At 38.7% G+C, this 21,449-nt stretch overlaps 2 protein-coding genes across 4 annotated transcripts in view; one reads left to right on the forward strand and one right to left on the reverse strand.

Moving 5' to 3' along the window:
• Positions 1 to 21,449, forward strand: part of LOC124632114 — a 41,435-nt gene that overhangs the window by 15,746 nt on the left and 4,240 nt on the right. For all 3 annotated transcript variants that reach the window (XM_047166781.1, XM_047166780.1, XM_047166782.1), the window contains 4 exons: positions 4,072 to 4,211; positions 6,744 to 6,862; positions 17,623 to 17,777; positions 19,541 to 19,670. In XM_047166781.1, coding sequence (XP_047022737.1) covers positions 4,072 to 4,211; positions 6,744 to 6,862; positions 17,623 to 17,777; positions 19,541 to 19,670 — 544 coding nt within the window. The remainder of the gene's footprint in view (positions 1 to 4,071; positions 4,212 to 6,743; positions 6,863 to 17,622; positions 17,778 to 19,540; positions 19,671 to 21,449) is intronic.
• LOC124632116 lies at positions 1,712 to 3,755 on the reverse strand. Its single transcript, XM_047166790.1, has 4 exons — positions 3,075 to 3,755; positions 2,842 to 2,970; positions 2,555 to 2,703; positions 1,712 to 2,388 (listed from the first exon to the last, which is right to left on the reverse strand). The coding sequence occupies exons 1-4, from the start codon at positions 3,170 to 3,172 to the stop codon at positions 2,183 to 2,185; spliced, it is 582 nt and encodes a 193-aa protein (XP_047022746.1). The 5' UTR covers positions 3,173 to 3,755; the 3' UTR covers positions 1,712 to 2,182.

A 21,449-nucleotide genomic window follows, 5' to 3' on the forward strand; every position in this document is an offset into this window, starting at 1 on the left:
AATCGTAATAGAGTCGGGATCGGATCTCAGTCGAATCGAGTCGAACGTGAATCGTATGTTGCTTAAGTAAAATTAGGAGAATCGGGCCCCTGGACACACTTTGTAGTCTTAACACTCAAGACTTACTTTGTTTTATTTAGATACAATGTCCCTTATCGTAGATACCTACTTATGTTTCGATATCCCAAGTGCTTAAAATCAAGTCTCCAGCTATTAATGTGCAAGAACAAGGCTTTACAAAGAAAAACACAATTTTTCTAAACAACGAACAAGCCTAGGGCCGAAGCAACCAGACATTTTGAATTAAAACTGACGGTTACTCTAGATTTATTTACGTTTAACTACAACGTGTATTGAAGACTGGCGCCAAAGGATTTTGTAAGACAATAGTAGTCCATTCAGTTCGCTCGACATCATTATAAGCACCACAAAGTTTATTGCCTCAACGATGTGGCGTGACGGGCGTGGGTTTGTAGACTAGACAAACAATACACACACGAAGATGATTCTTGCATAAGACTTAAGGTTCAATAAAGAATATGTGGATATGGGAGATAAAGCCGATTTTGTATTTGTGAAAGCGACAAAGGGTCCTTAAGTTTTCTTTAGTGATGCTATTTTCCCTCGTTCTCTAAAGTTATTTTCATTGTTCCAGATGTTCAATAAACCTTTTCTGGTTACTCTTTCAGTCTATATATTCACGGTTGCAGTTTTCCCAAAACGGATCCATATCGTTTACGCGGACTTAAATAGTTCTCATTGAGCGATTATCAAACTGTTTACGTTGGCATTGGTAATCGATTAACATCCCTTCTAAATCATCAGATGATCAGTCTCAGGACTTGCTAATGTCAAAAATTAAGGACATAGTACTATTTAGCTGATTACCCATGAACAGGAAAGAGTCCCACCTATTGTTAATCACCGTTGCCTAATCATCTATAAAGACAAAAGCATTGCAAATGCCATTATAATCCCAGAGACCATGTTTAATGTCTCATTATGCCGATACATTAGACCAGAACAAAAACCCCAGTTTATCGTAACATAGCAACACTATTTGGCGGCATAACACCTGTTCGCTCCTTTGTCCGAATTAGGCACATTACAGTTTTGTAGTTAAATCGGTTCATTAGAGAGATTCCGATGGTTATTAGCATATAATTGCAATGGAAAGACGTCATAAACGTGGTTACTAACTCAAATCTGTAGATGAATCATAGTGATGGGAATGTGATCTACGATAAATAGAGATATTTGATATTAAATGGAGAATGCAATATTTATATTCACAAAGATATTAAACATACATTTGTAGCCATTGTACCCACCGTAAATTAGATGATGGTGATTCAGCTAGGCAGCCGCACTTGTTGGCAACAGTACAAAATGAATTATTTCACTATTTATTGGGATCAGATTTTGATATAATGTATTATAAGTACGTTGATCCAAAAATAAGCGTGTTGCATATCCAGTCTAACTTCACAGATGAAATGAGCAAGTTACCGTAAGGACTAGGCGATCAACTTCATGACGCATTGTTTGATCTGATTTATTCATTACAATTATCATTAATTCGTTAGTACAAAATAATACGTAAGTAATAGATGAATAAATAATAAGTAATGATTCTTAATCGATGTGCATAAATAATATTATTTATGTGCCTATTATATTGCGAGGATTGGGTATTCAATAAAAATCGTCGTATTTTTCTACTTTAAATAACTTATATTTATTTTTTGTACTTAAATTACCTAATACAATTATATACACGAATGAGTAAGCATCTTTGTGCCGGAACCAGCCGCACAAAGTTTTTGACTAGAAAAATGTACAATACATGTCACTTAAATCTATTTGAGCGTCTTAACCCATAGGGCGAAAATATGTAAATCACATTCTAAATGTAATTACAAACATTAAGTACATGATTTAAATCTAAAACTAATTATTTGGTATCAGCACCTGAAGAGGGAGACTAACTTAAAGAGTATTTCTTTAAACTAGCATAACTAACAAAACATGAATACATTTTACTTAAATATTGACTATAAAATGCTTTCAGTCCAATAGAAGTCTAATGCAATTAACAATCTCATAGTAACGTATTTCTTTATCATAATTATGCGTCACATATCAAGCATAACGACGTATTTAGGTAACGTAGTTAATTATTCTAATGATTTGGAAATTCGAAATGTAGACTGCTAACTCTAGAGACACCATCCTTGATTACGATTGTATCAACGTCTTTGAAGCTGTGCACAGGGCATAACAGCTGCGAGCTAAAGTCTTCCCCATTGCCGCTGAATAACATGCCAAATAAATCCGTGTTCATGGTATCTACTCGAGCTATGATTTTCAACGCGAACGTTGGTGTCTCTGTAAATAAAAGTAAATAGTTTGTATTGAATAATACTAAAACAATTCTAGATTATGTCGATACATTATTCTATTTCATTTGTTTTCTACTGGTTAATCTGATAACGCAGCACAAAATTTTCTTTAGCTATTAATATTAAAAACAAAAATCGGTGAAGATACCAACCTCCTGACTCCACTGAAAGACTGTATTCAGCTCTTTCATATTGATCTACAGCTGGTGTTATATAAATATTCTCACTGTCTTTAATATCATAATTGTATGTGAGCCGACAACTTTCTTTCCCGCTCTTGGAAGGCAGCTCCACTATCATGCTGAAAGTAAACAATATAATTATTAGCTTCCTCAACTCTGATGTCTCAACTTTTCTACTCATGACCAGCTTTTTCCAAAATACATATAATGTCATTTTAACTTTGATACAAACTAAGTCAATGTGCTTAACTACTTACGTTGTTCTTGTCATATCGATGGTGCCCTTGATAACTATAACAAGGCCGTCCTTAATAATTGATGGGCCTGGCATTCCTATCTTTATATCACCTTCCGGGTCCACTTCAAATCCTTCCGAATGGGCAAAACTAAAAACCAAAATGATACGTTAGTTATTTCACTTTCTCACTGGATGGACATAATATTTTTCACAAAACTGAGGCACTAAATAAATGTTCACTTTATTACTTACCGGTGCTTTGTAATTAATTTTTCTTTATGTGGACGTGCTGCACCTTGATTGTAAGTTATCGCGAGCACAATAAACACGAAGGCTTTCGACACTGCCATTTTTCTCAATCACTAAATGTCTTCACAAACAAAATAAACCAGTCACTAGTGTGTATGGTGATAGACAGAAGTCAACTAAGGTGATTTAACCGCACAATTAATTAATTTGTAATTAATGTATTGGTAGTCCCAATAGTAGGACTATACCAATTTGCAGTTGGTTGACACTAACGAATAATATGGATGATCCTTCTCTATATAAATGCTGGTTGTTAAGTGATTCATTTGCAAATAGTCTAAATAATACGTCATAATTAACAAACGTGCCTACTAATATGGACGTAAATGTCAATATTGGTATCATATTTATACCACAGTATCCTTATGGGGGAGTTCCATCCAATCCCATAAGACAGGATAAAGTTCAACGGGTGGGTAATGGGTTATGTATATACGCAGATATTCACGTGCTCATTTCATGTTTCTTAATATTATTATATTGTGGAGTTATGTAATAGCCGGCAAATAATTTGTACTTATTTTTGTTAGTTAGTAGGAAACAAAAGGTACAATATCCTTACCGTCTTACCACAAAAACTTTTTAACGTCAGTTTAAGACTTGTCTAAAAAAATGTCAAATTATGACGTTGACATATGGTTCATTTTGGAGCCACATTTTTTTTAGACAAGTGTAAAACAGTGTTTAAAGTTTTTGTATTAAGGCCATTAGTGTTTAATTAAAGTCACTTAAGTAACTCTTCCTAATATCGAATCGAAATAAATTGAAATGTAAAGAATATTTATCGGTAATATTTATAAAAATCAAATCTCCAACTCCGCGTTCCCTTAAAATCACTAAAGTATGGACAACTTTTCAAATTTTTTTTTTTTTTTTACAAAAAGTATCCCTGTAATCGCTATAAGATCTCCGTTGTTTGACTATGTTTTTTTTTCTTCAGGGGAATCAAACGTGTACACATTGGGCACGATAGGCAACCATCGGGTTGTCACCACCAAACTTCCGTCCGTGGGTCGGACTCGAGAAGCTATGACCGCAGCTGGCAACACCACAACAAGACTGCTTGGAATCTTCCAAAAGGTTAGTCAATATTCTTCCAAAAGATGGTTGAATCAAAATGCGGATTCCAAATGAATATTATTAAAACGCTTGAGACCATTTATTTATCATCGAGAAAAGTTAAACAGGATCGAATTTATTCTATAAATAAATAGTCTCATAGATATTACAGCAATAAAACAACATCTTACCGCATGGGAAACACTAAGAATTCCTTGGATGGCAGATTGTTGGCGTTACCGCACTAAATTACACGAGCATAGAAGTAGTGTTGTTTTTGACTCATTCACAAGTATCTCCACTGGTTTTTGAATAATTAGTAACAATATTCACTGTATATATAGCTTTTAATTAACTTCCTAGTTATCCTGCACAAGTTATGCCTTAGCAAAAAAATCCCGTGTAGGAATAATTTTTGCTGGTCATAATGACATCAATAGGTATTATTACCCAAAAATATTTTCCAATGTCGTCAATAAAATGAATCAGGATGAACATTAATGGATAGGAGGTTACGAGTGTGACGGGTTAGTTTTTTAATTACTACATGCTTATATATTATATTTTCGTTCCTTGGGACCGGCCTTTCCTAACATTGATAGAGGTTTTCATTATGATGGAACATCTGTGCTGAATTAAAATAATAAGCGACTTTATATGTATTTTTTTTCTCTAAAATTAAAAGTTTAATTTAGCTTACGTTGCGAAAAATCTGAAGACACGATACGCTGTCCTGAGTGTGATTTTTTAGTTGAAGAATCGGCAACAGAATCAATTTACTTTCTCGATAACTATGTCATCGGATTAACAATACGAGTACGAGTTCTGGTATCGAAAATCGGCATTCCATCGCTTAGACGTGCTACCAGACATGACTCAGACATAGCCGATATATCACAAGGTTTGCGGGTCGGGGTGTGAGAAAATTTACATAGACGTCTATTGTTAAAGTTCTGGGATTGTAAGTAGGTTCTATCACTTTGATTGACTATAATTTGCCTATCTAGAACTGGCCGGCAAGAAAATTGTGGAGCTGGTTTCCTCGTAATTGTTTATTCATATGCCGTATAGTATAAAACTTCTCGTGAATGTAGTGTCTGCGATAATAACTAATGAAGGTTATTTTTAAACAGAATCAAGATATATCGATATTTTACCCATTGATACACCATGGCCTTGAGTCGGTTCTATTTTGTATCGATGCGTGAAATACCAGTGATTGCATGGGATTGGCATGTTTGGTTACCGTAAGGACAGAATTAGCTCAGTGGAAGTAACGACCAGAATAACTTTGTTGCCATATGTTACGGTATGTGGCTTCGAAATTGATTTAGTATTAATTGATATGAACTTCTTAAACTTTTAAAACCCAGATAGATGACGTTCAAGTTATTTTTATCAGATATCCCTAAATCATCATCTTAACATCGTAACATGTTTTGGGAATATTCGATAAAAAGAGCATTTCAGGAAGCCAATGTTTTTTCATAAATGGATGAATAGTAATAAAATCTACGGTTTACAGAGTTTACAACAGCAGCTTTATTCGTGGTTAACATTTCTCATTTTATATTCAGACAAAATGGGTCTACATCAAAACAACATTAGTTTATTGCTCAGAAGTAAATCACCTGTGATATCTTAATTTCGTCGCGCTTAACCGCAGCGCTGTAGGTATGTACTACATTAGATTATTATTATTAGTATTGTCTCAACTTATATGTAGGTAGATAATATATAGGTGCATCCACCTGTACCTACCTGTTTATTTTCAGTTCAATTGTTGGATTGTGTAATAATTTTATAAGGAAGGAAATTTAATTACAATATTTAAATATAATTTTGCAATGTTACGGCCATAGTCTGACCATGATATTCTAATTCTGTATTGCGTAGTTTTGTGGGAACGTACCTATTTATGGAAATCCTATTATAGTAGAGGTATATAGGGCCGCAGTAAATGTATGTGGGAATTTCCGAATTAGTCCCAATATGTTCAGCTTCAAGTTGGCGACTATAAGGGGATTCTTAGGAAATTTTGTACACGTTTGAAAACCAATATCCTAATTTATATTATGAGATTTTTTGAACATTGTGTGGAGGTATGTAGTCAATATTACTACGGTACGGTTTTATAGCCAAATACTGGCACATTAATATCCGAAAGGTGTGCATTAATTATACATTTTGATTAGTTCCCAGAATCACATTTTGTGTGCTCATAAATAAAGGTATTTAAGCACTTCATTGTGAATTGGCAAAGCCGAAGTATTGGACACCTCACAAACCTTGGCGGTTTGGCAGGTTATCCCGTTACTCATAGTATAAGAGACTAGCCGTTTCCCGTGGTTTCACTTGCGTCCCATGGAAACGACTGCCCGTATTCGTATAAAATATAGCCTGTGTTCACCGGGGATAATGTAGCTTCGCAAGAATGAAACAATTTTTCAAACAGGTCAGGTAGTTGCCGTGCCAACAAACTAACAGACAATCAAATCTTTCCTTCTTATAATATGTATTAGTTTAAGATGAAGCAAGTAATTCTGTCCGCAGGTGGAGTACGTGTTCCTAGTGGGAGTGGGAGGAGGGGTGCCACATTACACCGACTATGCGAGACACGTGCGATTGGGTGACGTTGTCGTCTCGTCGCCTGCGCCGGATTTAAACGACAAGTCAGTATCCCAGGCAACTATATGAGAAGTTATGTGAAGTCTGATCGATTTGCAAACAGACAAACACCTGACATATTTAGGTGGACAGCGGACATATTTAGAAACATGTGAATGTATTTTCTTTTTCAAGCTAGTTGTCCCATTTTTATGAACTCTTTAAATCTGCAACAGTAATGCTTGATGGGAACATGAATGGTATATTATGACTTGTGCCGTCGGCTTACATAATAATATTACTATTATCACACTGATGGAGCATATTCATTCGATGATGATAAAATCTCTTTCCTTATGTCCCCTAAAAGCACAATTTACGCGCACATGAGACACACATCGCGTTGTGGTTAAAAAAAATGACAGAATTTTACCTCTTGGAAATTCCGGAAGAGTATTTCCTTACAGATATACTGACGCCATTGACCTGTACATATTTTAAATGTCATGATCATGGTGGAAACTACAAGCATTAAGGTCAATAGAATTACGCATTACCTACACTACACATGAGTAAATTGAGTTTAGGAATTATTCGCCCATCCCTGTGAATTCGTCGTTTGGTCCATATCGTTTTTCATTTGCCCACATAAATGACGGTTGTGTAGAAGCATAAAAAATAATTAACAATTTTATCTTTTGCTTACTCTGTTTTATGACTCGCTTACAAAGATGAGAACATAATATAATTTATTGTTTTTATTTCGATTCCTTGGTTTTGCCCGAGAATCGAGAATGGAACATTTTTCTCTACTGAGGTGTCCAGTAGTGACGTTAAAAAACTGCGTCAATTCTTATTCGTCATTGTGTATCGAGAATTTTAGTGCAGAAACTTTGTACTATGATGAAATTACTGTTAATCCACAGATTTGAGGTCGCCTGTCTTGAAATTATCACGCCCACTTTGGAAACTGTATTAAAAGTAAATAAATGAAAACGCAAAAGACATAAAGTCCAATCATTTCAAAAGATAAAATTGTGCGTTAAACATTGCCTCAGGTACGTCATTACCAGAAAGTTATATTTCCGTAACAATGATATCGACTAGCTTTATTAAGTATCCTCAAACGTATTCGACAGTACCATATATGGATGTTTTAATTAGTTAGAGCATATCGGGGGCAGTGAGATGAATTATCCCCTAGCAACAAAATTTGTCGTGATCAAGCCACATCGTAACAGGAACTTGCGTAATCTAAATATATAAAACTCAAAGGTGACTGACTGACTGACTGACTGACATAGTGATCTATCAACGCACAGCTGAAACCACTGGACGGATCGGGCTGAAATTTGGCATGCAGGTAGATGTTATGACGTAGGCATCCGCTAAGAAAGGATTTTGATCAATTCTACCCCCAAGGGGATAAAATAGGGGATGAAAGTTTGTATGAAACTTTGTCAGTTTTAAACCGATCGGACTGAGACTTTGCATGCATAAAGCTACTATGGCGTAGGCAACCCTTAAGAAAGGATTTTGATAAATTCCATCCCTAAGGGGATAAAATAGGGGATGAAATTTTGTATACATCTTCTTAGATTTTATGAAGAAGTCCTGATGACGAATCAGAATTTTATGATGACGTTCGCTTAAATACGATTTTGATTAATTCAACCCCCATTCAACCCCCACGGGTGATAAAATAAGGGATGATGAACGCTGTGCATTTTCGTCTCATTTCTGAATCGCGGTGTTAAGATTCTCCGCCAGTTAATTACCTTCGAACTGAACTGTAGGTAATCTGTTTGTTTGGGTGCTAAACTATTGCTAACTATGGAGGAAAACTACTTGGGCTATTGTGATGGGATGTTAGTGGATGACAATGTATTTGGTACATGTAAAAACGGCAGGTGGAGACTCGCCACCTCACTTACTGGGCCCCCGGGAACCAGTCACTGAATAGCAACAAGAGGGCAACAGGGACATGAGCGGCTGAAGGGTGAGGATCCCTCGGCGGACTTTAAACGCAGATTACGCGCTCCCTGTACTTACCCTCCGAGCAGGGCTACTAATCCTGCTCTAGCACTCCACTCCACTCTGGACGGCCAAGCCAAGCCAGAGGCGTGAGACCTACCCCCGTCATGGTTCACTCTGACCGGCCGGAGATGGGGGACAGTATACTCTCCCTGGAGAACTCAGTATATATAGCCCCGCGGGGTCGCTACTCCCCGTCATCAGCCTTAGATGTCCTGCGGTGCCTATATCTCATTATTATTGTCGTTATTATCTCAAGAGCCTTTGTCCCAATTATGTTAGGGTCGACTTCCAGTCACGATGCAACTGAGTACCAGTGTTTTACAAGGAGCGACTGCTTATCTGACCTCCACAACCCGGTTACCCGCTCAACCCAACACCCCTTGGTAAGACTTACTGGCTTCTGACTACCCATAACGACTGCCAAGAATGTTCAATGACAGCCGGAACCTACAGTTTAACATCCCCTCCAAATAACGGTCATTGGTATCCAAAAAATACGTAGAAAGTACATACGAACTTAAAAAAGTTGCATTGGCAGGTACTTGCCAGACCTGGAATCAAAGACCCACGCTCATACTTGAGAGATTGGTTCTCTACCCACTAAACCACCACGACTTCCACTAAGTCACCACGACTTTGTCATCTATTTAATGGTTTTTTTACGTAATAATACGTGTAATATTTTTGCCACACACAACTTAAATGCCGACTAATTAGAATTACTACTTTTATCCCTATGGTCACGTCTATTGCGGTTCAGTTCTCAGCATTTTGTTTAGTCTGCTGTGCTTTTGCCGTTAAAGTACAAAAATTAAATATATGGAACGTTTCTAATGGTTATGCGTATTCCGGTGTTTTCAAGTCAACGGGCCCTTAAAATTCAATATCAGAGATCTTTGATTTTGTTGACCCCGTAGTCGCTGGCATAAGGGACAGGATCCGCGTACGAAGTCGCGGGCAGAAGCTAGTTTAATATATACGACGCGTGGATTACTATAGTTCGGCCATTCAGAGAATGCGTTCCTGACACGTCGCGATTGAACTGACGACGTAATAACATTCATTGATTATTGATATAATAATGTTGTTTTAATGCTCCTCAATTGTTAAAACGGTAAACAACCAGCAAAAATATTTTTATCGTAACTGCAACGCCATTGCAAAGTTACGTCGTCAGTTCAATCGCGACGTGTCAGGAACGCATTCTCTGAATGGCCGAACTATAGTTTATAATTAATACGCGAATAATACTGATAAAATCCTTATATGAACCACGAAGATATGGAAAACTTATGCGCAAGTAAACGCATGTTCATTAATGCAAATCAAAAACGTCTTGCTTCGGAAGAGGAATCTAAAGTAAACTGAAAAACTTGTAAAATATTAGGAGATTAGAATCGAGAAATTTTCTTGAAAGACCTTGAGTTCCTTAAAACTAACGCAGTAGCAAAAATTACTGCGGTCACATTCGTGGTAACAGCTAAAAGCTTTCCACTGCTGGGCAAAGGCCTCCCCCATGGATTGCCAGTGCTCGATCTTCGGCAACTCGCCTACATCCACGTCACATTGTAATGACAATAGTAATTAATAGTCATGATTACTTAACACAATTAATAAACCAAACTTCCATTGTGACTCCCAAAGCTCTATATGGTAATTGGAGTACGTGACTTCAAATTCCGCTTGTTAAATATTGATAATGATTTTCCATAGTGTGACGACTTATATTATGCCATATCGAGGAGGTACATAGTAAGTATGACGTATTCGTTGCTATGCGCACGATTACTTAGATTATACCTATATGTACGTCCTATATCCTTTTATGGTAAAGAGATTAGTTAGGTTTGTTAATAACTGTTTCGCCTTTCTTGTTGTGAAATATCATTACGTGTAAATTGTTTGAGAATATCGAAAAGAAATATTTATTTCAGTCGATGGACTTTTCACCATGTCGGAAAATCAGTTTTATCGGATAACCGCAATTTGTTATCAAATGCTCCATGGGAATTCACTCATTTGCACGGAACGGCAGTAAATAGATACTTGTTGACATAAACTAAACGTGATTAATTCAAATAAATATTAATAAAAATGTGGAGTGGGATGGAAGTAGGTGTAATTTATACAGATTAGCGATCTGTAGAAGGAAAAGCACGAGCAGTTAACATATGACTATATAGCTACATAAAGTATTCAAACGTAAAATATGTGCATATTGGGGATTTACGTGTATATTTAAATTGTTGTATGTTTATTTATCTCACGATACATAAGTTACCAAGGAAAATGTGTTTCTTCAAGATCTCCATCAAAGACTATAAAACCACTTGACTGCGCATACAGTGCCCCGACGCTCGCCAAACGTTAGCGATTTTGCGCGTACTATAAGGCTACGATCAGTACGATCCTTTAGTAGCGACCAAGTCTATGACCTGCGAACACGCTATATTATTGAGGATTTTATTTAGTAAAAAATAAAAAAAATGCCTACATGCGCGATGAAATGGTGCAGGAAACAATCCAGGACATCTAGTTACAAAAAGGATGGCATTGACAAGTATCAATACCAAAATTATTGGCTTTGATTTAATTATATTACGAAATGCATAAGTGTTCGCGCAAACACAGATGCACACACTCGTCCTCTCCCTCCTATCCCTAGTGGAACGGAAAACCGCTACGACTAGAGGAGAGTTTGGATGATGTGTCTGGCCGACGGTAACTATACGCTCTCTACCGTCGCCCTAGGCCTTCCACAAATGCCGTGCTGCTACGCCGAGTCCGCCAAGCCCGCCACATATCTGCTGTGGGTTGCCTTCCTCGCCGAAGCAGACCTTAATATTTCCTGCGCACCTGACTGCTTCCGAAAATGGACTCCGATTACAGCTAAGTCCCGTGGCGATGGGTTGAGGTAGAGAGGTCTGGTTTGATGCGAATCAGGCTTTGTCTGATGCCTGCACACGGGCGGCTCTGGGGGTGTATGTATGTACGCCGTGGTCGCTTTCGTTCTGCACATGGGGTGACAGAATGGATTCGGCAGCACCCAGGGCGACAAAGCAGCCCTATTTAGGGAGGCACTGCTTTCCCTGCTCAGCCAGGGAGGGGACTAGAAAAGGTGTCCCAAAAAATGCTCACCCTGACCTAAGAGAGGGTAGTAACCACGGCTGCCTCTGCATCTATTTATTGCGTGGTCGAAGTTCTAAAGTAAATAAAAATAAAACACCATCTACCAATTTGACTTTCGGCGCGTGGAACGTTCGGACACTTCTTGATAGTGATGCCAACGCCTGTCCCGAGCGAAAAACCGCCATAGTAGCACGAGAACTTCATCGCTATAATGTCGATGTGGCTGCTCTCAGCGAAACACATCTTGCTGACGAAGGGGAGCTGGTGGAACACGGCGGCGGGTATACTTTTCTGTGGAAAGGTACTGCTGCCTCTGAACCGCGGCGGTCTGGTGTTGGTTTTGCTATCAAAAACCATCTTTTGAGGCATCTTCAGGAATATCCTGTTCACATTTCTGACCGCGTGACCACACTGCGCCTTCATCTTGACCATAACAATTATCTTAATGTCATCAGTGTCTATGCTCCAACGCTGGACAAGTCTGATGACATCAAGGATAAATTTTACGAGGAACTGACACATTGTCTCGAGCGCGTACGCCCCAGTGAACAGATCCTACTACTGGGTGATTTTAATGCCAGGGTCGGGCGGGACTACGAAGCCTGGCCTAAAGTTTTAGGCAGACACGGTACAGGCAACATGAACAGTAATGGCCGACTGTTGCTTAGTCTTTGTGCTCAATTCGATTTGGCTATTACGAACACTATGTTCCGACTTCGCGCCAAGCACAAGACAACGTGGATACACCCACGATCAAAACACTGGCATTTGATTGATTACGCAATTGTAAGACAAAGAGATATTTCCCAAGTCCAAATAACCCGCGTAATGCGAGGAGCACACTGTTGGACTGATCACCGGCTTGTTGTCACTAAATTGAATCTTTGCCTACGTCGTCCCCGCAGATCAGGCAGAGCGAAGCCTGCGCATTTAAACGTAGATTTGCTTCAGAATCTCGGGACTAGACAACAGTACGCAGAAACCTTGGCTAGTACGCTTCCATCACTAAGAAACGGTGCGAGGGATGCTGATGCTGAGTGGGGAGCTTTATCTTCTCATATTCTGGACACCGCTAAAAGTACTTTGGGTCTTAAAGTCCGTAAGAACGAGGACTGGTTCGATGAGAATGATGATGCTCTCATGGCTGCAATCGGCAAACACCGTGCCCTTCTTAGGGAAAGTAGCGGAAAAAAGCAAGGCAGAAGTGCTGCAGAGATAAATAAGAGTGACCTGGAGCTGCGGAAACTAACTAGGGAAATAAAAAATCGGTGGTGGCAGGAAAAAGCTCGGTATATGCAGTGGCTCGCAGATACTAATCAGCTCGGAGAGTTCTACGGTGAGGTTCGAAAACTGATTGGTACGAAAAATTCGCTGAAGGTTCCTTTAAAGTCCAAGGACGGTAATGACCTTCTAGAATCCAAAGACGCCATTTTAAAGCGGTGGGCAGAGCACTTTTGTTCTTTGCTTAATTGTGATCGATCAGCAGATCTAGAATACATCAGTTCGATACCTCAATTACCTGTAGCAAATCTGCTGGATCAGCCACTGTCACGTAACGAAATTGTTCTTGCTATTAAACAACAGCCAAACAAACGCGCGGCAGGCATGGACTCTTTACCGGGAGAATTGATCAAATATGGTGGTGACGAGTTGCATTCCGCCATCTATGAACTTTTTGTCCATTTGTGGGAAACGGAACGTATTCCAGCAGATTTCAAAGTCTCTCGCATCTGTGCTTTATACAAAAACAAAGGCGACCGTTCTGACTGCAACTCCTACCGCGGTATTTCTCTTTTATCAGTCCCTGGGAAAGTCTTTGCTAGAGTATTACTGAACCGCCTAATGACCCTATCTGAAAAGATTTTGCCGGAAACCCAGTTTGGCTTCCGACCTGACCGTGGTACTTGTGAGGCTATTTTTTCATTGCGTCAACTACAAGAAAAGAGCCGTGAACAGGGGCGACAGCTATACCTGTGCTTCGTTGACCTTGAGAAGGCTTTTGACAGTGTGCCTCGAGAAGCCCTTTGGATAGTACTGAATAAGTTAGGATGCACGGATAAATTTGTAAGGCTTCTGAGACTCCTGCATGATGGCATGGAGTGCTGTGTCGCTGTCGATGACGATCAGTCAGACTTCTTTCCCGTTACCTGTGGGGTGAAGCAAGGGTGCGTGCTTGCGCCTACACTGTTCACGTTGTACTTTGCAGTCGTAGTACGCGATGCCTTACAATTGTCATCCGATGGAGTTCGCATCCGTTTCCGCACCGACGGCAATCTTTTCAATCTAGCCAGGTTTAAGGCACGCACTAAAGTATCGTATGCCCTGATCACCGAGATCATGTATGCTGACGATCTGTGTTTCGTGGCGGAATCCCCAGAAAGCCTGCAACAATTGATGTCCAATTTTCACGAGGTTTGTCAAAAATTTGGCCTGAAGATCAGTGTCAAGAAGACGGAGGTTATGTCCTTGGACAATAACGGTCACGAGACACTGACTATAAGACTCGGTGAGGACTCGTTAAAGCAGGTCGATAAATTCCGTTATTTGGGGAGCACATTAACATCGAAGTGCGACCTTGATGTAGAGATCAACAGCAGAATCGGTGCTGCTGCCGCAGCATTCGGCAAGCTGGATGCCAAGGTCTTCCGTTCCCATGATCTTAAACTGGCTACAAAAATATCGGTTTATATGGCAATAGTATTGCCTAACATCTTATACTCTGCTGCAACGTGGACTGTGTACCGCCGGCATATCCGCACACTAGACCAATTCCACCTCAAATGTCTACGTAAAATACTTAAGATCCGATGGTCTGATCGTGTGCGAAACACCGAAGTGCTGCGACGAGCCAATGTCGGTGGCATTGAGGCTTACCTTATGCGGCGACAGCTTAGATGGTGCGGTCACGTGTCACGTATGGCGGAGGAGCGAGTGGCTAAGCGCATCTTTTATTCCGAACTAAAGGAGGGCAAACGAAAGCAGGGCGGACAGTTCCTCCGATATAAAGATGTGCAAAAACGTCACATGAAAAAATGTGACATTGAGCCTTCGCAATGGGAAGGGCTAGCAGCCCAACGGCCTGATTGGAGAGCTCTAGTTAGAAACAAAGTTTCTGACTTTGAGGAGCGTCGTCGGTCAGAGCTTGATTCTAGACGCGACGAACTGAAAGCCCGACCACCCGCGGCAATCAGTTACAATTATGATAATGGTGTGCTCACATGTCCGCAATGTGCGCGGACCTTCTCAAAGAAGATTGGCTACTGTAGTCATATGCGAGCACACCAGCGACAATTATCTGTACGGAGTTGAGGCAGTCGCCGTGACCGAAATCGGTCTGGAGTCATCATCATCATTACGAAATACCACAGGGGTCTATTTAAATTGGTGATTGGTGAACCGCGCTCACGCTCGTTGATGTCTTTTGGGAAAGTCCTTTTCTTTCATTAAGAAATTCTAATATGTCCATCTCTTTCTTGCCCTTTGTATTCCTATCGATGAAATTTGGGCTGTTACCTTTAAGGATGAAGTGGATATCGATAATAGTACATTTACATTAAATAAAAAAATATGTTTTATTTTGGCTAATGAGTTAATTAACTGACCATAGCAACGTTAGAGGCAGCTGTTCCTGGTGCCTCCGCAAATTACTTTTAATGTAATCGAAAGAAGATTTTTGAAGATTCCAGAAATATAGGAGAAGTGGATATATACTATCAATGGGGAAAATTGGTCCCCATTGGTTACCAAAAACAATCAGGAACCTAAAACATTAATTCTAAAAACTTATACTAAATTAATACATTTTAAGAATCAATAATTTTCTTGTACGGAGTTCTTTTTTGTAATAGACTGATTTTTATTAAATATTCTTATACGATTTTTATTGAGTATTTATTACTATAGTTCGGCCATTCAGAGAATGCGTTCCTGACACGTCGCGATTGAACTGACGACGTAACTACATTCATTGATTATTGATATAATAATGTTGTTTTAATGCTCCTCAATTGTTAAAACGGTAAACAACCAGCAAAAATATTTTTATCGTAACTGCAACGCCATTGCAAAGTTACGTCGTCAGTTCAATCGCGACGTGTCAGGAACGCATTCTCTGAATGGCCGAACTATACGATGAAATACATTTTATCGATATTTTTTAATTGAAAGAGAGCAATCCCTTGCTGAGCGTACTCATGCAACTCGACCTTGAACTGACCAATAGTAGCCGCGAATTATGCCGCGTCCCCCGGCCCGCAGTGGTGAGTCATGTTCTTAGAAGAAATTGGCGAGTGCGCTCTCTAGTGGTTATTTACTTTATGATCTCCATAGATGTCTACGATGAGATTTTACGTACCTACCTACATGTAGGAGTTCAAACCGATTGTCGAACAAGGCGGCTGTTTTCTCTGTAAGGAGATCAACCAGGACCGCAGGACACATTCTTATAGTAGCCAAGCATTTGCGCAGACACAGGTGCACTCTCTTCTCTATTTCTTCACTCTCCTAGCCCAATGAGAAGACAATCCGATACAACCGGAGAGAGATCATGTCGCACTATAGACAACGAGGAATAATTATAAAACGAATCTGATGCAGATGCAAAGATGGAATGTCTTTCATCCTTTCTACTTCTTGTGTCTCACTCTATAAGCTAGGTGAACCAGCATTCGTTTTTGTTGAGCTCTCCAGCTAATTGTGCCAGTACCCTCAAGGGAGTATTACAGCTTAAAATAACGACCAGTACGCATTTCTTGGTTTAGTGGATATTTTATGAGTCTGAGCTAAATATGTAGGTAAGCGTGACGTTGTGCAACCGAAATTTTGTGGTCCCCAAACAAGTGACAACTAATGTTTGCGTGTTTGTCAAGTCCTGCTTTTATTTTCCTATCATTGTTTTAGAAACCGATGAACATCTCGTAAAAAATATTTAGGTAATTCATATGAATGAGGTCAGCTGAGTGAAAACTGGAAATTCCGTGATCGTATTAATTTAACGACCCTTTAATCCCTAATTGTAGTTATTCGCCAACAAATACTAAGCAACCATTTGCATAAAAACCTTTTCTTGGTTACCGATAACCTCAATAGATTCGTTATTTTGCTGGCATAGCTGGTTTAAATATCATGTTTAATTATATAATTCGTAGTCTTTCTTTGGCGGAAGGGCTATATTTGGACTAAGTAATTACATTTTAAGGCAATTTTGAGAGAAGGATGCAAAAGGCAAGATGCTATAAAATAAGATTTATTATAATTCTTTAGAAGTGATGAGCGTGGGCGCTCCAATACCTACCTACCTATGGAAGATCGAGTCGCTCTAAATGACAATGACATTGCCTGACCCCAATCGAGAGCAAATTCAATATACTTACCTAAGAAATAACTATATGTAGTAGTCATACACATGTAGGTAATATAAGTAATTATAAAAGTAAACATGCCTATGACTGTTATGCGTGGGAAATTGTTTGCGGTTACGATTCGTAAATCGAATTCCTTATATGGCGACATTTTTTGTCAGTAATCGAATCGTTTAATACATTGCCTAACATTCGTCATTGCGTCATTGAGTCACTAAATTGTGTTAGGTACACAGGTCTTACCTAGTTTAAAATGTTAGTACCCATACCATAAAGTAATAAGATTTTTTTTTTCACAGATACGTGTACATATTCTGCGAGAAAGCAGAACGAAATGCGAAAGGAGGTTGGGACTATGAGGTGAAACCTTATAAGCCTGCAGACTTCCTTCTTCAAGATATTGCCCTAAGGCTCACTAACGCCAAACCTCTTTGGGACAACTATGTTAGCGAAGGTATGATAAGTTAGAAAATATATAATTACCTAAGTAATGAATGGCTGAATTAAGAGTTATTTTGGATTGATAAAAAGCTAAGCTTCTTATTATTTACTGGTGGAAAATGCATATTTTACCTAGCGAGTATGATTGTGGATCCCAATGTGGAACTTGTATAGGAACCATTATTTCGTTTTACCCAACAGATAATAGTGGTGTTGCTTGCTCCTACACAAAACTATTTAGTCTGCATCTGTAATCATATTTCTTTATGACTCAGGAAAAAAGGCGGGATGTTTTACCTTCAAAAATGTATGTTAATGTTGTAAACACAGATTGCAGCATATGCGTTACGGAAATAACTTTATGAGTTATGAACAAAGCTATGAAAGATAGCGTTTGTTTTGTTTGATAAATTCTTTGCATAATTTTATCATGGAAACGAACCAGGTGTGCTTCGTTTCCGATTATTACGTTGTTCAGCATGTGTTTGGAATAATAATGGTTGAATTTAGAGGTTATGGTTAACACGTGTTCGCTTTTTCCCGCGTTTTCACCCACATGGATCACGCACTCAAGTAAAATATACAAGCTGTTGATTTGCATCCGTGCCATATTCAAGGACGTAATTATGCTAATGATTCTCGACCCAAATCAACAAAAAAATTGGTACGTAATTTTTTTAAATTTTTTTTTCGGAATTCCGTCAATGTCATCTAGCCGTATTTAAACTTGGCGCGTGTGTTACTGGCCTTAAAACCGTGCTGCGCCCTCACACAAACGCAAACCCAAAGCATACGCAACGATTATTCATAAATTTCATTCATAAAATTGGATTACTTCTGAAATACTACGACATTACAATGACAAAAAAAGCAGTGCATATTAGCGATTTCCCGTCTACTGCAATTCCAATCGATTATTTACGTATTTTATGTCCTCCTCCTGAAGTATGGCACAAATGCAAATCAACACCACAATTATCTTCTAATTTCAGTAAATCGATTTAGTTACCTGTCGGTACTTGTGCTGACAGACTCACAGGTAAAATTGCTTATATAGTCATTTATAATATTAGTCAAAATGGCATCGGGGACAGCCGTTTACCGAACTTGACTGTCATACTGCAGTTCAATGTGACAAGCAGACAACTGATTCAGAAGAAATGTGAGTCAGCATAACCGGTGTTTAGTGCGACAGTAAGGAAATCGACTCGGTTCAATAACCGAGAGCACGTGGTTTTGCAAACTACTTACAATTAGTTATTAGTTTTTTGCAGGGCACCAACAAGTTTCTTGCATAACTTAAATAAGTTACAGTTAGAGGACAATGTTCAAACAAACTACACTCGACTATGGAACAATTCAGTACTTTTAGTGCTGGAGTTGTAAAATAAAATTAACAATAGCTTCTGCCTAATTGAAAACGTTACTCTTTTTTGATAGTAATAGTTCATCTTTTTATAATAGTTCATATTTTTATTTTTCTTCGTGGGGGTAGGCCCATCAATAATTCTAAAAGTTACCGCAGCCCTGGAATTCAAAAATCAGTAGGAACGAAGACAGGTTTTAATTTTTTAAAGTCTAAAGACACAAATAGGGGAGCCGCCGCGGGCCCATATAATTCAAAATGTAGGTATGTCAGCGCCAGTTGCATTCAGTGCTCTCGCGACATGCATTTTAAAACACGTGCCCTGACCTTCTTCCACTCTGTGCCCTGACACTTTGGCTGCACCCACAGTGGAAAAGTTCATCTGATGATTTCCCACTTCTTACTTCCAGGTTTGGAGCGACTACGAGGAGTACCGGGCAGATGGGAGCCGCCGGAAGGCGCGACCGACCGCCTCTGTGTCGACATCGGCGAAGGCGCCTTTATCGAAGTGTCGCATCCCGCGCCACAAGGAGACCAAGTGTATGTCTTATTATTGGCATACTCACTAATAACATTTTTATATATTAAATGTATCGTATGCTTTATTATTTTTAAATGATTGTCAAGGAGCTTTCTCCGCCACATCTTTTGCAGTCTCTAAGGTTCTTGGTGGTCCGTGAATAACGGATACCTCAATAGCTTAAGAAATAAGACAAATGTCCCATAAGAGCGCACCTAAATGTTGAATCTTACTTTATCGAAAATATTGAGACAATAATCTAGGTATACTAATATTATAAAGAAGAAAACTTTGTTGGTTGTAATGGATAAACTCAAAAACTACTGGACCGATTTTAAATATTCTTTCACAATTAGACAGCTAAGCTCTGCGAGTAACATAGGCTATATTTTATCCCGGTGCGGGCAGTAGCTCCCACGGGACGCGGGTGAAACCGCGGGAAAACGGCTAGTCCAGTAATATTTGTATGATTTCACTATAAGATACGGCCTTTGTACAGTTGACCTTAGGGTCAAGATTAAAATTATTGTCGATTCAATTCGTCTCGTATGATCATTGGCAATTAATTATATTAATGTTACTAGACATCGGTAAAATGGGGTCAAACGTTTTCATGTGAATTATCCTGGTGCATCCTAGGTCACACGCACATAATAATGTTTTATGTTCACTTATGTCACTAAGATATTATTGTACATAGTTCCTGTAATTACCTTTATCAACTTACTAGAATAAGTCTGTAAATACCCATTCATGCAAAACAGGGTTTTCCAAAAGCTGAAATTGTTTACAAATATGGTTGTTGTTTACTGATTATTATGAAATAAATAATATTCGTTTACTAAAATTAATTTTAAAGGAAAAATGTATCGGAAATGTTTGATTGGGACTTGCCAGACGCTAAGATTGGACCGTTTTAGCCAGATTTATCCGTGTCAGTGACGCACTTTGCCCTGTTCACACGTACTTTTCAAATAGATTAAAGTGTTTATTTAATAACATCCTGTAGTAAATGGAAACAGCTTAAAGTTCAATGGACAACTTGAAGTGTAATGGATGGTAGATATGTTCAGTACAGACGAATTGCTGACTATTTATAAAATGTATTCTTATTTTGTTTATATCTTGATTATTTTTAACTTTAGTTTCATGGAGCTTTAATATCATGTGCCTGACTGATGCATACCTGGATTAACTATTTTTCAAAAATAGATCATCATATTTTATTTTCTAAGTTTGTATGTACTTTCTAAGTATATCTTAGACACCAATGGCTGATAAAAAGGTGAAGGAAAACATCTTGAGGAAACCTGGACTATATAGTCTGAAATCACCAACCCGCATTGAGCAAGCGTGGTAATTAATGCTCAATCCTTCTCCCTGTGAGAGGAGGCCTGTGCCCAGCAGCGGGACGATAAAAAGGCTGTAACTGATCATCATATAAATACTTATCTCCAACTTTCTTTAGACTCTGTTCTCAATGCTACCTCTGTTCTTACACCATTGATTCGAGTCTTTCCCTCTTATTATAAAAACTGCCACAAGTAGTGGTTTAAACCAGACTGAAGACGTCTTGGTTTGTTACGGTACTTACGATAGTCTTTACATCCTTATTACAAAACGTAGACTAAGAGAAGACTGTTTGGTACTTCGATTTGTCTGGGGTTCAAATAATATCCACAGATTATAAGCAACAAATATTTAAATCATTCTTTCAATCGTTCCGAATTCTATGCGCCGTTCCTTTTTACATTACTTTATTAAGTGCATTTTGATGAAAAATAAATAACTATGATAAT

Source organism: Helicoverpa zea, chromosome 7 (assembly GCF_022581195.2).
Source record: "Helicoverpa zea isolate HzStark_Cry1AcR chromosome 7, ilHelZeax1.1, whole genome shotgun sequence".
Classification (NCBI taxonomy): domain Eukaryota; kingdom Metazoa; phylum Arthropoda; class Insecta; order Lepidoptera; family Noctuidae; genus Helicoverpa; species Helicoverpa zea.